General features: G+C 61.0%; 1 protein-coding gene across 1 annotated transcript in view; it reads right to left on the bottom strand.

The window, feature by feature from the left end:
* Nucleotides 1-408: 408 nt before the first annotated feature.
* Nucleotides 409-13934, bottom strand: part of HIC2 (HIC ZBTB transcriptional repressor 2) — a 30418-nt gene continuing 16892 nt past the window's right edge. Inside the window, exons 2-3 of the mRNA XM_045535134.1 lie at nt 8885-8982; nt 409-6898 (exon numbers count right to left, since the gene is read on the bottom strand). Of these exons, the coding sequence (XP_045391090.1) occupies nt 5077-6898; nt 8885-8910 (1848 nt within the window). The 5' untranslated portion in view covers nt 8911-8982 and the 3' untranslated portion in view covers nt 409-5076. The remainder of the gene's footprint in view (nt 6899-8884; nt 8983-13934) is intronic.

The following is a 13934-nucleotide window of genomic DNA, read 5'->3' as shown; positions in this document are numbered from 1 at the left end:
CCACCCAGGTGGCCCCTGGAGAAGTGCACCATCCCCCTCCCCGTCCTCCTCAGGCCAGGCAGCAGGCAGCAGCAGTGGGCCCCTGCCTTGCCCAGCCCTCGCTCAGCCCCAGTGGGGGTCCCAGGCACCAGGCAGACCCCCCCCAAACATCCCAGCCACCAGGTCCTTGCCCACCGTGACCGCCCACGGATCACTGCTTCCTGGATGGCCTCAGCTAAGTCAGGCTGTTGCCCAAGAGCATGCTGACGCCAAAGTGCTGGTTCCCTGGCCTGGGACCCACCACCACCACTGAGCACAGCTGGGAGGTGGCAGCCAGGTGGCCTGCCCAAGTCCCACCCTCCAACGACCTGGAAGCCATTTATCACTTTGCTAGAGAACAGCTATAGCAGAACACTGAGGCCTTGATAGTTTTCAACCAAGCTTTTAATTAAAAGATCATAAAATAACAGTTTCTCATCACTGTACATTAAGACTGCACGCTTCTGAACGGAGAGATCAGTCACCGGTGAATCGCTTTTCTGACACTGGACGGCTGCGTGCCTGCAGCTCTGACCTGAATTTATCCAAACTCTCAAGGGACGTGAACTCAGTGTGACGAGTGACAGTGGCAGTGGCCAGTGCAGGAGTGCGATCCTGATATCCCTTCCCTTTTCTGGGAAGGGCATAAAATAGGACATGATCCCTCTTCCAGTTCCAATTAAACAAAACAACTATAATCCCTCCCTCCCCCTCCCCCTCGAGGTATTTGCAAGAATGAGCCAGTGCCCAACCTGGGCCCCCCCCCACCCCGGGGAGCGGGGAGGAAGTGTGGGTTGGGGACAGAGAGGCTCCCCTCAGCACCTGGCCCCACGGGGTCCCGCCAAGTGGAGGGGGGAGCCCTGGGGATCCTCCCTGCCCCAAGTGAGGTCTGTTATGCAGCATTTTTGAGGTCAATAAATTTCAGCAATAAATAGCAAGGTGAGGTAGGGGGAGGGGTTCCCGGTAGAAAATTAAAGTGGGGTAACTGAAGCTGGGGCTTCCGAGAAGGGGGTCAGGGCAGCCTCGATTCCCACACACCCACGCCCAGCTTGGAATGTCAGACTGAGGCTCCAGTTAGGTGCCCCCATCCCCTAACTCCCGGCATCTGATTCACAGGTTCAAGGTCTGCCCCAACACGATTCTGGGGAATAGGAGGACCCTGGTCCCTTTGGGGGGCATGGCAGGGCAGAGAGAGCCCTTGCCTGCTCTTCTAAGGCCTGGCGCCTTTGGCTTTTGTCCCCCAAGCCTGGGGGCTGGACGGATGCAGCCTCCCACTCCCTGAGCCCGGCCCCGAGGCTGCCCAGGCCCCGCCCCACTCAGGACGGCGCGGGGGCAGGTGGGGTCTGCCTGCCCCTGGCCCAGCCCCGATCGCACTCCTGCACAGGCCGAGCACCAGTGAATACTGACAGGTGGGGGAGCAGGTGGGTGGCCCAGCGCCCCCAAGTGGTGATGAACGGGAAACACACGGCTGCGTGAGGCCGGGAGGTCAGCCGGGTCCGGATTGTTCGTTTCACAGGCTGAGGTGTATGGCTATGCTGTGAGTCTCTGAGATTCTTATTTGCTTAAAGGTTCTTTTCTTTTTTTCCTTTTTTGCAATCCTGGAGGAGCCCTTGCCAGGGCTCGGTCGGGTGGGAGCGTGCGGTGGCGGAGCCCAGCCTGCCGCTCACTCGCCCCAAGTCTGAGAAATAAATACATTCATCACTGCACAAACATATTGATACAAAAACAACACTGTTAAGAGTGTTTGCACCGTCTGTGTTGGTAAGAACCAGGCCCAGTCAGCCCCTTCCGCTGCCTGGGGTGGGGTTGGGGATGGGGGGTCCCCCAGGTATGGGGACCCACCAGAGTCGCCTGAGCTGTGCAAAGGTCCCGGCTTTTTGGCTTGAGTGGGACCTTCACATCAACCCACCCCGAGGGTCACGGGCAGAGCAGCAGGGGACCCAAGCCCAGACTCGGGTCCTGTGGCCAGAACTGACGGCCACCCCCAGGACCCAGCTGGCCAGGACCGCCACGGTCCAGCCAGGAGGCCTTGGGGGCTGGTCAGCACGGGCCCACGCTCTTTGGTGCCAGCTGGGCTTGGGGAGGCCCCAGGAATGGGGACAAGGGCTCAGGTGAACCCAGAGAGGCTTCCAGCCCCTTCCCCGGCCCCCAGGGCTGCCTCTGCCCGCGAGCCGCTCCAAGGCGACGCAGAAGGGCCCAGCGGAAGTCGAGGCTTCCCTGGGACTGGCCTTACAGCTGCTGAGGTCTGAGACTGTAAAAGCTTATGTAAACAATGAGATAAATATATTAGTATCTTTTTCTGAGCCCACTGAGGTTCCATGCTCATTCAAAATGTGCTTTGGTTTAAAAAATAAGTTTTGTGAATTTGGGTATGAGCTTTTTTTTCTTTCTTTCTTTATCCTCTTTCCTACATGACATCTGCTATTTTCTGTTTCCTGTTTCTCCGAAACATTCAGGAATTAAGTGACTAAAGCAGAGAACTGTAAGCCGCCTTGGACTCAGGGTCCAGTTTTCTCGTGAGGCTCCTAACATCTGCACACACACACTCACAAGCACACACTCGACATGGAATCAAAGGAAAAGAAAACAAACCAAGTGTTGCGTTAACCCCACCCCACCCCACAAACCCTTAAAATCTTAAATAGGAAACTAGTGTTTTGCTTTCTCATTAAAATACAGAAAAGGCTCCATACAATACTAAGGTGGGTACAATACTATGTCGCACAAACGTCGTTGAGTGAGGGGGCCTTTGCTCCCAGTCCCTGAAGTTCTGCAAAGGAATCACCTACTTTCACGAGTCACCTCACAGATGCGGCTGCCCACGCCCGGGAGGCCACGCACGCGGCCGGGCGTGTGTACAGTTCCCGCGCGGTACAGACTTTGTGTCGTGTGGCTTAAGTGCTGACAGAGTGGGGTGGGGTCAGGACAGCAGAGGCCTGGAGCACCCTGCCCCCTCACTGAGGGGGTGCAGGCCCCGGTCTCCTCCGCCAGGTCCCAGCCTGACTTGCTGGAACTCGAGACCCAGGGTCCAGCTCTCCGTTTCCCACCCAAAGGGAAGAGGGGCCACCTCGGGGCTGGGGTCGCCACATGGGGGGGCTCAGCCAGGAGCCCTAGTATGGCCTGAGCTCCCTCACTCCCAAAACACGCCGCTCACCACTCGGGTCCCTGAACTCAGGCTCTGTTTTCAGCTGGAGGGTCTCTTGGAGGGGTCTCTTAGGGGATGACTGGAATTTTTTGGTCTAAACTTAAAATAGAATGAAAAACAAAAGAAAACATGAGGCAAAATGAAGAGGATAAAGCCTGCTGGCCCAGCCCCGGGGCTCCAGTTGGCCGAGGACAGCAGGACCAAACGCGGCGACTTCGGTCTGGCCTTGTGAGCCCGGATCAGGGCCCACAGAGGTGAGAGAGGCTGGCTGAGAGAGGCCAAGGTGGGGGGGGGGGTGGACCCTGAGCCCACAGGTGGTGCCCAGCCTCTCGCCAGAGTGACCAAGGGCCAGGACTGCTCAGAGAGGTGCCAACCCCGCTCCCCAGATGGTATGTGGCCCTAGGTGGCTCCTCCCCACCTCTCACTGACCAGGCTGGGCCTGAGGCCCTCCCAAGCTCAACCTCTTGCAGGCATGGGGGGGGTGGGCAGGATGGGGGGGGCTCACTTCCACCTCATCCTGGCCCTGGCAGGGAGCGGTAAACAGCTGCCCCCTCCCTGTCCTCAGTGCCTGGCACCTGGCCCCATGTCAGGGGGCTCACACCCCTCACCTGTGCCCAGACACTCACAGGGAAAATGGCCAAGTGAGCTGCCGGCGTCCCTCAGGGTGCTGGGGCCCAGGAGGGCCACCCAGGCCAGCCCGCTCGACACGTGGCTTCCTGGGCAGGCGAACGGCAGGAAAACAAAAGTGTCGAGGCCTCAAGTGCCAGTCACCAACGTTGTTGTCATGAATTCAAGAGGTAGCAAAAAGGTCAGAAGTCTCTCCACCTTGTTCAGTGAGGAAGGAGGGAAAGCGAAACATCTGTCCAGGCATACGGCGTACGGCGGGCGCACGCACGCAAGCACGCACGCACGCGGAAAGGGAACGAGGGCCGAGGCCCCGCCCCCCGGAACCCCAGACCTTCCAGTTCAAACAGTCACAGAAACGTTACACTGGTTTTTCTCTTAACAAAAAGCAAGTACCTCTAAACAAAGAGTATTCCTTGGAAACTGCAGGAAAAGCACTCTCCCTCTTGAGGCAGCCGAGGCAGGGCTCGGGGACCAGGGAAGCCTTTGGGCAAGAAGGGCTTCTGGGGCCTGGAGAGGCGGCTCGCCGAGCGCCCAGGGCCCCAGGACCAGGGGGCGCGCGGAGGCACGGCTACCCCGTTACATTCAGTCTGCAGAGCCAGGCTCAGCTCCAGAGGAGCCGGGAAGAAAATAAACTATTGTTTGTTTTGGTTTAAAAAACAAGAATCAAAAAGGAAAAAAAACGAACAGATCAGTAGGAATAACAGCAACACAGGCCCGGGGGGCTCTTTAGTTGTAGAGAGGTAGGCGGTGGGGTCACCCTGACTGTCCCAGCGCCAGCGAGCAGCGCTGCCCCGCCCCAATGGGGGCAGGATGTGCCCCCCCAGCACCTGCTCCCCACAGAGCCAGGGTCGCACGCGCCCACACACAGACACAATACAAGCACACGTACACGCACACAGACGCAGCCCCGGCCGCGGGCAGCCCTGCCCCTCGCCAGCTCGGACGGCCTCGCTACCCTTCCTCCAAGCCGGCCTGCAGCAAAGGGACCAGGTCCCAGAAACCCACGTGACCCACGCCCACAGGCCCTGCAGCAGCCCTGGCGGGAGGCGGGGGCCTGGGTGGGATGGGGAGGTAGTCGGGCCGGGCCCGCTGGCTTCCCTCCTCTCGGCTTCACTTGGTACAGACTGTCGATTAAAGCTCTGGGTGTCGGCAGGCCGGGCTGGAGGGGCCGCCGCAAGCCCCTGCTGGACCCAGGGGCCCCGCTCCTCCCGCCAGGCCTCTGTGCGCCTCCTCGCGAGGGTTCCCGAGGGGCGAGGCTGCAGAGGGCGCCCGCGGGTCTTTGGCTTCTAGGAGGGGGAGGTGTGCATGCGCAGGTGGCTGATGAGGTTGCGGTGCTGGGTGAACTTGCCCCCGCAGAGCTGGCACTCATAGGGCTTCTCACCCGAGTGCACTCGCATGTGCTCAGTGAGGCGGTACTGGCGTGTGAAGCGCATGCCGCACTCGTCACAGGCGAAGGGCTTCAGGCCCAGGTGGCTCCGCATGTGGCGCGTCATGGTGCCGCGCTGCGTGAACATCTTGCCGCAGACGTTGCAGGGGAAGGGCCTCATCAGCCAGTGTGTCTTCTCGTGCTGCCGCATCGTGGCCGGGTCCTTGTAGGTCTTCTCACAGACCGAGCACTTGAAGGGCCGGGGCTCGGCCGCGTAGGCTGCACTGGACGCCGAGAGGTCCTCAGCTTCCTCCTCGGCACCCCCGCTGCCAGTCTCGTAGGCACCCTCCTCCTTGATGAACAGCTCCTCCTCCGTGTGCGTCTCCACGTGCGCGTTGAGCTGCTCGGAGCTAGGGAAGCCCTTGGCACAGGGGATGCACACGTACAGGTTGTCCCCGTAGGGCACTGTCTCGTAGCCCTCCTGCAGGAAGAGGTAGTGGGCGCCGGCATGGCCGCTGCCCCCCTCGCTCCCGCTCTGCCCGCTGTCCTCACTGCCATCCTTGCCGTTCTCCTCCTCCTCCTTGCAGGGGTACGGGGGCTCCCCATAGGTCCCACTGGGGCCACCCCCGCTGGCCAGGATGCCATTGGGAACCCTGTCCCCGAGCCCCTCGCCCTCCTCCCCTGGGCAGGGGCCCTTGGGCCCCACTTCTCTCCGCTCAAAGGGGGAGCCAGCCGCAGGCTCCTTCTTGCTCCACTCCTTCTTGCGGGCTGAGTGCCAGAGGCTCTTCCGAGGCTGCCCACCAGGCCCCTCCAGCAGGCTGAGGTGGCTGTCCTCAGCCCCCTCCAGATCCATGGGCTCATCGGGGGTGCCCCCCAGCTCGGCGTAAGAGGCACTGTTGGCAACGGGAGGGGCGGAGGCCGAGGGGGGCGAGCCGTGCTGACTGTCGCTCAGCTGGGCCGGGTCATCAGGGGTGAGGTGGGGCCCGGGGGTGGCGGGAGGCAGAGGTGGGCTTTTCTTGGACAGGTCCAGGCCCAGCTCCTGCTCACAGCCCCCACTGCTCCCATTGGTGCTGCTGCTGCAGCCCCCAAGGCCTGCTTCCCTGCCGGCTGGGCAGACAGCCAGGCCCGGGCCGTGCACGCTCTCCTGGTTAGAGCCACCCAGGAAGAGCTCTTCATCTGAACCTTTGGCCTGGGGAAGCTCCTGGGGGGCGTGGGCCCCCTTGCGGCCGTCCACGAGCCCAGGATACCGAGCCTGGATGACGGAGGCCGAGGATAGCCGCTGGCTGCGGGGAGGCCGCCCCATGCCAGTGGCCCCGACCCTCCCAGAGCCGAAGGGCTTACCGGCCCGCTTGAGTTTGCGGCGGCAGAGGGCTGCCAACTCGGGCAGCTGGAGGTAGCTGGCGGCAGTGAGGAGGGTGCTGAAGTTGGGCTCAGCCGGCTGGTCACTGGGCAGCAGCTTGCCCGTATAGATGAAGTCCAGGATCTGCTGGAACACCGTGGAGCTGACCATGTCTGTGTCCAGGTTGATGAGGTTGTCATGCAGGACCAGGGACTTGAAGTAGATGCTGCTGGCGGCCAGGACGTTCTTGTGGGCCCGGAAGATGGAGTTTTCCACCATGATGATGACGTCACACAGGAAGCCCTTGGTCCTCTGCTGGTTCAGCTGCAGCAGGAGCTGCTTCGAGTGGCTGGGCAGCTCCATGTCGGGCCCCATGTCCCCGCGCCCTGCCCACACGCACCACCTGTGGGCAAACAGGCACACATGTATTAGGTGACTGAACAGGATGGGGCTCAATGTGGCACTCAGAGGGGCCTCAGCACTGACCTGGCACCTATCCCCACACACAGCTCCACCCCTCAGGAACAGCGCACAGGGAGGGACTCATACTGCCTTCCGTGTGCAGGTGCCATACATGCGTCATCTCACCGGGGACTTGAGCTGCCCTCGCCCCATGTGCATGGATGCGGACACGGAGGCCAGGAAGGTGCCAAGTAGAGAGACCAGGATTTGCACTTGACCTCACAGCCCAGGCTGTTGTCTCACACTAAAGGAAATTGATCGCACATCCACAGGGACCAGCAGGGAACCCACAAATGACCAACAGGTGGCTATAAAATCCAGGGAGGAGGAGCCCCTTGGGGGAGCTGACTGCTCCTGCCTGGCGCACAACCCCATGGGGCCGATCTCCCCAGCTTTCAAGACAAGCTAGAAATCTAGACTTTCATGTGAAATCTCCCAATGCTAAATGAAGCCTCCTGTTTCAAATACTGTGTGGCCCAAATCAAACCGAACATCTGCTAAACTCTGCTCCGTGCCGGCTGCCGCGCAGACAACCTGAGGGGCTGCCTAAGCTTTAGCATTTGCCAGAAGTCGTGCTGCTGCTTCCCAGATGCCGCAGCCTGCCTGCCGCCTCCCCACTCCCGCTCCTCACCGCACCTCTCCAGCCTGGACCTCCAGGTGCCAGTGGGAAAGGTGGCCTGGCCAAGCCCCTGGCACCACCTGGGCCCTGTGATCTTTCGAGGAAGGCCAACACCGTCCTTCCTACACCTGGGAAAGATGGCCAGCTGGCCTCCGCCAGACAGACTGGCACAGACGCTGAGGTCATTAAGTAATAACCACGCAGATGCACTAGTCTCCACAGCAGCCCTGCAAGCTCACTGGCACAGCAGGGTGCACACAGGACTCCAAGGGCTGGCTGCTCCGACCACACCCCGCACCCCCACTGGGCAGCGCCCCCTGCAAAGTACCAAGGCAACCTCATGCTCAGTGGGGAGAACAAGGGCAGGGCAGCCCCGATGGACCCCAGGGGAGGAGGGAAACGCAAGGGAAGAGGCAAGGACTGTGCCCAGCGGTGCCCAGGATGGTGCTCAAAGCCTCCTCAGCCCCAAGCCCAGCTCCAACTGCATCCTGCCAGAGCCTCAGAGAACGGCTCAGCAGAGGAGGGCACTGAGTCCAGGGCTGAGGAAAGCAGGTGGTGTTCCGGTGGCCACCCCTGCCCAGTCTGGCCCCACAGGATGCCACATGGCAGGAGGCCAGTAGAGACAGGAACTATCTTCACTAACTCATGGCTGCCGGCTGCCGACCAAGCAGGGACCACAAGCAGCTCTGCCCCCCGCAGTTCAGGGTCTCTGTAAATAGCTTGGCTGCCCTTTGCCTCATCACTACCAGGGTCTCCTGTCCCTCCAGAGCAGCCAGCCCTGCCTCCCATGGGGCTCCACTCTGCCCTCTCTTCCCAGGACAGAAACCCTCTCCCCAGCCCCACACCCGCCCCGTTCGCAAAGACAGAGGGAAGCCCTAACGACCACAGGCACCCCTAAGGTTTCAGAGATCACTGTGAACACACGAGGGTGCCACGTGGCTGTGGACGCTGGCTCTTGCTCAGCGGCTGGAGACTTTGGGAACCCATCTTCCACTCCCTACCCTGCAAGAGCCAGCCTGGCAGGGACAAAGAGTCCAAGGCATGGCTTCCACACTGGGCCCCAGACACCCAGGGAAATGCCAGTGCCGGCTCTGCCAGAGCCCAGGACACCGGGTGCTCAGAGCCTGGCAAGGGGACGGACAAAGGGCAGTGGCTCTCTCCACACCGCCCAGTGCTGTGCGCACACGAAGGATCTCAGGCCAGAACAAGGGGGAGGACAAGGCTGTGGGGCTGTGTGCACCACACAGGAAGCCCAGGGGAGAAGGTGCGGGTGGCGGCCCCCCTCCCCCACGCCTCCCCCGGGCCTACCGGAGTGCCAGGGGCCCAGACACCATGTGAGCAGCAGCCAGCGGGGGCGGCCTCCTTGAGCGTGTGGCCTTCCTGGGGGAGCATCAATGCCTGGTCACCTGGGGAGGAGAAGACAGATGTGGTCACCCAGACAGGCCTCAGCGAGGAACAGAAGGAAGGACGATGAAGGGGAGGACCTGGGGCCCCCATCCCCAGAAAGGCCTAACACCCAGGCACAGCCCTGCAGAGACAGTGGCCACAGTGCCCCAAAGATGGCAGGGAAGGAAGAGTGAAGACCCCAGGAACGGGTCTGGGGAGCTGGATGGGTACTAAACCTGCCCCCTCAACACACACACACAGGAGATTTAGGACACCCCAGGGGCCACCTAGGCCTGGGGGCGCTGGTGGCAGGCACACAATTCCTGGCAGGCAGGCGGTGGCAGGAGGCCTGGGCAAGGCCCTTCCCAGGCTGGCCAAATTTACATAACAAAAGGTCAAAATTGGAGCCACTTGTGCAAGGGCTATTTATAAGAACCAGTCTCAACCGCTTCTAGCTCCCCTGCCTCTGTCCCTCCAGGATCTGCTCTCACCCCTCCCACCCTAGAGTGCCCAGCCCCCTCCAGCCCAGCCCTGGCCTGACCACATGGCCTCCCCTCTCCGGAGGTTTCACTGCCTAAGGGCTCGCCCAGGCTGCAGGCTTGGCCTTTCAATACCAACCCACCAAAGCCGCCAGCAGCTGCCGCCACATGAGGGCGGGCTCCCTCTCTCCCACAGCTGTGGGCCTAGCAGGAGGGGGGTCCTGAGGTACTGGGTCCCTGCACCCAACACGAGCCAGCCTGAGCTCCCCTGGAATGGAGCCAGGGGTGGGGAAGGGGCCTGCAGCAGCAGGGAGCCCATTCCTACCTGCCCTCTCCCCACCCCACCCCCTACCCCGGGGCCAGGGAGGCTCAGCAGGTCCCTCAGGAATGTGACCAGACCCGGGGTGCCGGCCTGTGGCTGGGAGGCCTCGGCTTCAGCCTGCCAGCTGTCTCTCCAGCCCCTAGACCAGCTCCCCTCTTGGGGGGAGGACCAAGAGGAGGGGCAGACGGTTGGCCCAGGATCCCACCAAAGGCCCAGAGGGCAGCAGAACCAGCTCTGTAGGTACAGAAGCCTAAGAGCGTCCACGTTTAGAGAGGGCTGGGCCTGGGGCCCTCGCTCAGGTCTGCTAAAGCTAGGCTGCAGCCAAGAACGGCTCTGTCAGCTTTAGAAGGGGAGCAGAGGCCACTGAAACACCGGTGAGAGCAGCCAGAAGACTGGCCAGGAAGTCACGGCAGCACAGCACACTGGAACTAACCAGGCGCCCACCACGAAGCCCTGTGCCACCCCACCCACTCTTCAACCAGAGCCCCTCAGAGCACCTGCCAGAGGGTCACCTGCCCTTGTCCAAGGTCAGGTCAGCCACTGGACACTGTGCAAGGAGTGGGTGGCCGAACAGGACTCTGGGGCACCTCAGCACCACAGGGCTTGGGAACGCCTTCCGTAGGTACCCACTTCCCAGCCCTGCCAGGCACTTCACCAGCCCAGGTGAGGACCAAAGTCTCCCAGCCAAGGAGGGGTGGGCCCCGGGGTAGGTCAGACGTGACACTCGGCAGGAAAGGACAGGGCTGGCTTCCCTGCACCCTGCCTGCCAGCCACACCCAGGCTGGGCTGAGTCTGGGCTGCCACTGTGTCTGCAAGTGGTGATGGATCCTCACCCCACAAGAGGGGTCCCCACGCCACCCTGCTGCAGGACCCCTACCTAATGCAGCACTGCTCTCTCTTCCCAACCCAGATGACGGCAGCCTGAGAACTCTGCCCCGCCCACTTGCCACCAGGCAGGCCAGCAGTAAGCACCTACCCTGGAGAGGCTTAGCCTGGGGGAGTGCCAGGCAACCAGAAACATGGCTCTGGGGCTGGCCCAGGAAGCTGGGTCCAGGGCCTGATGCCCAGCCCTGGCAGGAGCTAACTGCAGGCTGGATGAGGACATTGCCTGGCACCCAGCAGTCCCTGGCAGCAGGTCCAGGCACTGTGCCTATCAGCCCCAAGGACAGCATGCCTGGCCCTGGCCCACCCTGCCCAGAGCGCTGGCTTCCAGGATGCCTAGGATCTGGAGCAGTAGGGCAGCAGGCCTGGGCTAGCAGGGCCATCTGGGTTCTCCTCTAAGGCTGCAACCTGGCCCCTCTCTGGGACAGAGCCTTCAGGGGCTCGGGGAGGGGCAGGAAGGGTGGCACAGAAACTGCCTCCCTAGTTAGGACCCCTCAGCTTCAGGCTTCCCCTGTGGGTGGGAGAGTTCCCACCGGCTGACCCCAGCAGGGTACGGCAGGAACCAGCCACTGGGGAGACAGCCAGCTCTCTATAAGGTGTGGCGGAAGGAAGAAGACGATTCTGGGTTACCCTCCCAGGCTGAGCCTGAGACACACCACCTTGTTTACGGAATGGTCAACACTCACCTGCCCTCCTTTTGCTCCTCCTGGTTCCAGAGAGGCATGTCCCCCAACCCCCAACCCACCCCCTGCTGAGCCACTGAGGGCAGGCCCAGGGCCAGACAAGGGCTGCAGCAGCACTCAGACACCACAGCCTTTCAAGGGAAGGCCAGGCCGCAGAGCTGGGCTGGCTGGAGGCCCCGTGCCCCCTCCAGCTGCACCCTCCCTGTCCACCCCCACTAACCCAAGGCAGCCCTGACCCCATCCAACCCAGCAGGTCCATCCTGTGAAAAGAAACTCCTTGGAGGCAGCACACCCGGCTGCTAAATGAGGTTATCTAGGGGTGGAATTATGGAAAAACCACAATGTCTGTAGGTTCATTTCTGTAATACTCAGAATTTTAAACACTTATGCGTTACTTTTTAAATCCTTAAAAAAAATAAAAGCAGAAATGATGCAGGGACCCAGATGAATCTCCCAGTCACCACGCTTAATGGAGGAAAGCTCACGTCAAAGGGTAAAAGACTGCAGGACTCCACTTACATCAATTCTAGAAAAGGTCAAAGTGACCTAGGGTAAAACCCAAATCAGGAGAGGCTGTGGGGCTGAGGTGAGGAGTGTCTGTGAGGATGGGACGGGAGGAACTTTCTGGAGTGAGGGCAGCTCTCCATTTTGCTGGGAGTCTAGGTTAAGGTAGATGTACCCGTCAAAGTTCAGTAGGGGCTGCACTTAAGACATGGGCACGTCACTGTAAGTAAATGTCACCTCCATGAAACAGACCTCCAAATGGAGGCTTTCACAGGACACCCCACCTCAGCAGCTCAGCACCCTGGCTCCTCTTTCCTCCTGGACATGACGCCAGCTAACATTTGCTGGGTGCTGCTGCATGCCCAGCCACCTGGCCTTTCCATGTGCTGCGTTATTTATTTATTTATTTGAGACAGAGTCTTGCTCTGTCACCTGGGCTAGAGTGCCGTGGCGTCAGCCTAGCTCACAGCAACCTCAAACAAGCAATCCTCCTGGGGCTACAGGTGTGAGCCACCACACCCAGCTAATTTTTTCTGTTTTTAGTAGAGACAGGGTCTCGCTTTTGCTCAGACTGGTCTCAAACTCCTGATCTCAAGCGATCCTCTTGCCTCGGCCTCCCAGAGTGCTAGCATTCCAGGCGTAAGCCACTGTTTGGAGCCTGGCCTTGCTGCGTCATTTGACCCTGAGGGCCACCCAGGAGCCACGTGCTCAACTTCATGCAGTACTGCTGAGCCTCTACCCAGCACCTCCCCCCACCTCCCACATCCCCTCGAGGTAGGGAGACCCGGGGCCCACAGAGTGGAGGGATGTTGTCTTTGGCTGTGGACACAGGATCCCCTGCCCACTGACGGTCCACAGACCACCCAGAGGTGCTGGTTCAGCCTCAGTTTCCTGGCTTGGCACCAAGCCCAAGGGCAGAGCAGCCTCGGTGAGACCAGACCCAACTCTTCCTGCTCCTCCCTGGCTGGGTGGCCCTGAACACGTCTCCAGAGGGCAGTCAAAGCCCAGGCCGAGGACTCCCTTTCAGGTCCCCTCCCCTGGGCACTCCTGATCACCCCATCTGCCACCCCAACACACACCAGCCAAATGGCCAAAGGGGACGGCAAAGGGGAGGGCCTGGGCTTCCTGCACCCTTGCACCCCTCGCTGCCACCTGACCTTGGAGCAGCACGCCTTGGGGCCCACGGGCCCAGGGCGCTCGCCTCAAGGTGAACGCTTTGTCAGCCCACACAGACTTGGGGCTCACAGGGGAAGCTGGAATGGGATCACCGAGGCCTCTCTTCTCAGCACACGCAAAGGGCAGGAGAGCACCTTTGGCCAGAATCTTTCGAAGGCCGTGAGAGGAGGTTTTAAGATGCCAGTGATCTCTGCTTAGGCGGAGAGCCGAGAACTGCACCCGCCATCCCAACAGGCGCTGCCCAGCTTGACCTGGATGCCCACGCTGCCCAGAGCCTTGGCCTCCAGGAGCCCTGGCACTCAGAAAGGCTCTGGTTAGGCTGGGCACGGTGGCTGACGCCTGTAATCCTAGCACTCTGGGAGGCCGAGGCGGGCGGATCGTTTGAGCTCAGGAGTTTGAGACCAGCCTGAGCAAGAGCGAGACCCCGTCTCTACTAAAAATAGAAAGAAATTAGCCAAACAACTAAAATATATAGAAAAAATTAGCCGAGCATGGTGGTGCATGCCTGTAGTTCCAGCTACTTGGGAGGCTGAGGCAGGAGGATCGCTTAAGCCCAGGAGTTTGAGGTTGCTGTGAGCAAGGCTAACGCCACAGCACTCTAGCCCAGGCAACAGAGTGAGACTCTGTCTCAAAAAAAAAAAAAGAAAGGCTCCGGTTACTGGGCCTGTGTGTGGTTCCCTTTGGGGGCCAGGCTGGCAGCCCTGCCTCCAGCAGACAGGAGCACAGCCCAAACCCACCCCCAGGCCCACAGGTGGGGGCCAAACTCAAGGTTTCAGGCAACCCATCAGTCCTGACCCCTGTGGCCAGGAACCAGCCCTTCTTGGAGGCCACCATGACACCTGGACTGCAACTCCTTACGGCCCACGCCCAGCCAAGAGGGAGGCTTAGAGAGAAAGGTGAAGACCAGCGAAGGGGGCCCTCCCCAG

The sequence above is a fragment of the Lemur catta genome, chromosome 21, assembly GCF_020740605.2.
Source record: "Lemur catta isolate mLemCat1 chromosome 21, mLemCat1.pri, whole genome shotgun sequence".
NCBI classification, from domain to species: domain Eukaryota; kingdom Metazoa; phylum Chordata; class Mammalia; order Primates; family Lemuridae; genus Lemur; species Lemur catta.
Note: the sequence above shows the minus strand (reverse complement) of the source record. Positions and strands in the feature narration are given on the sequence as shown.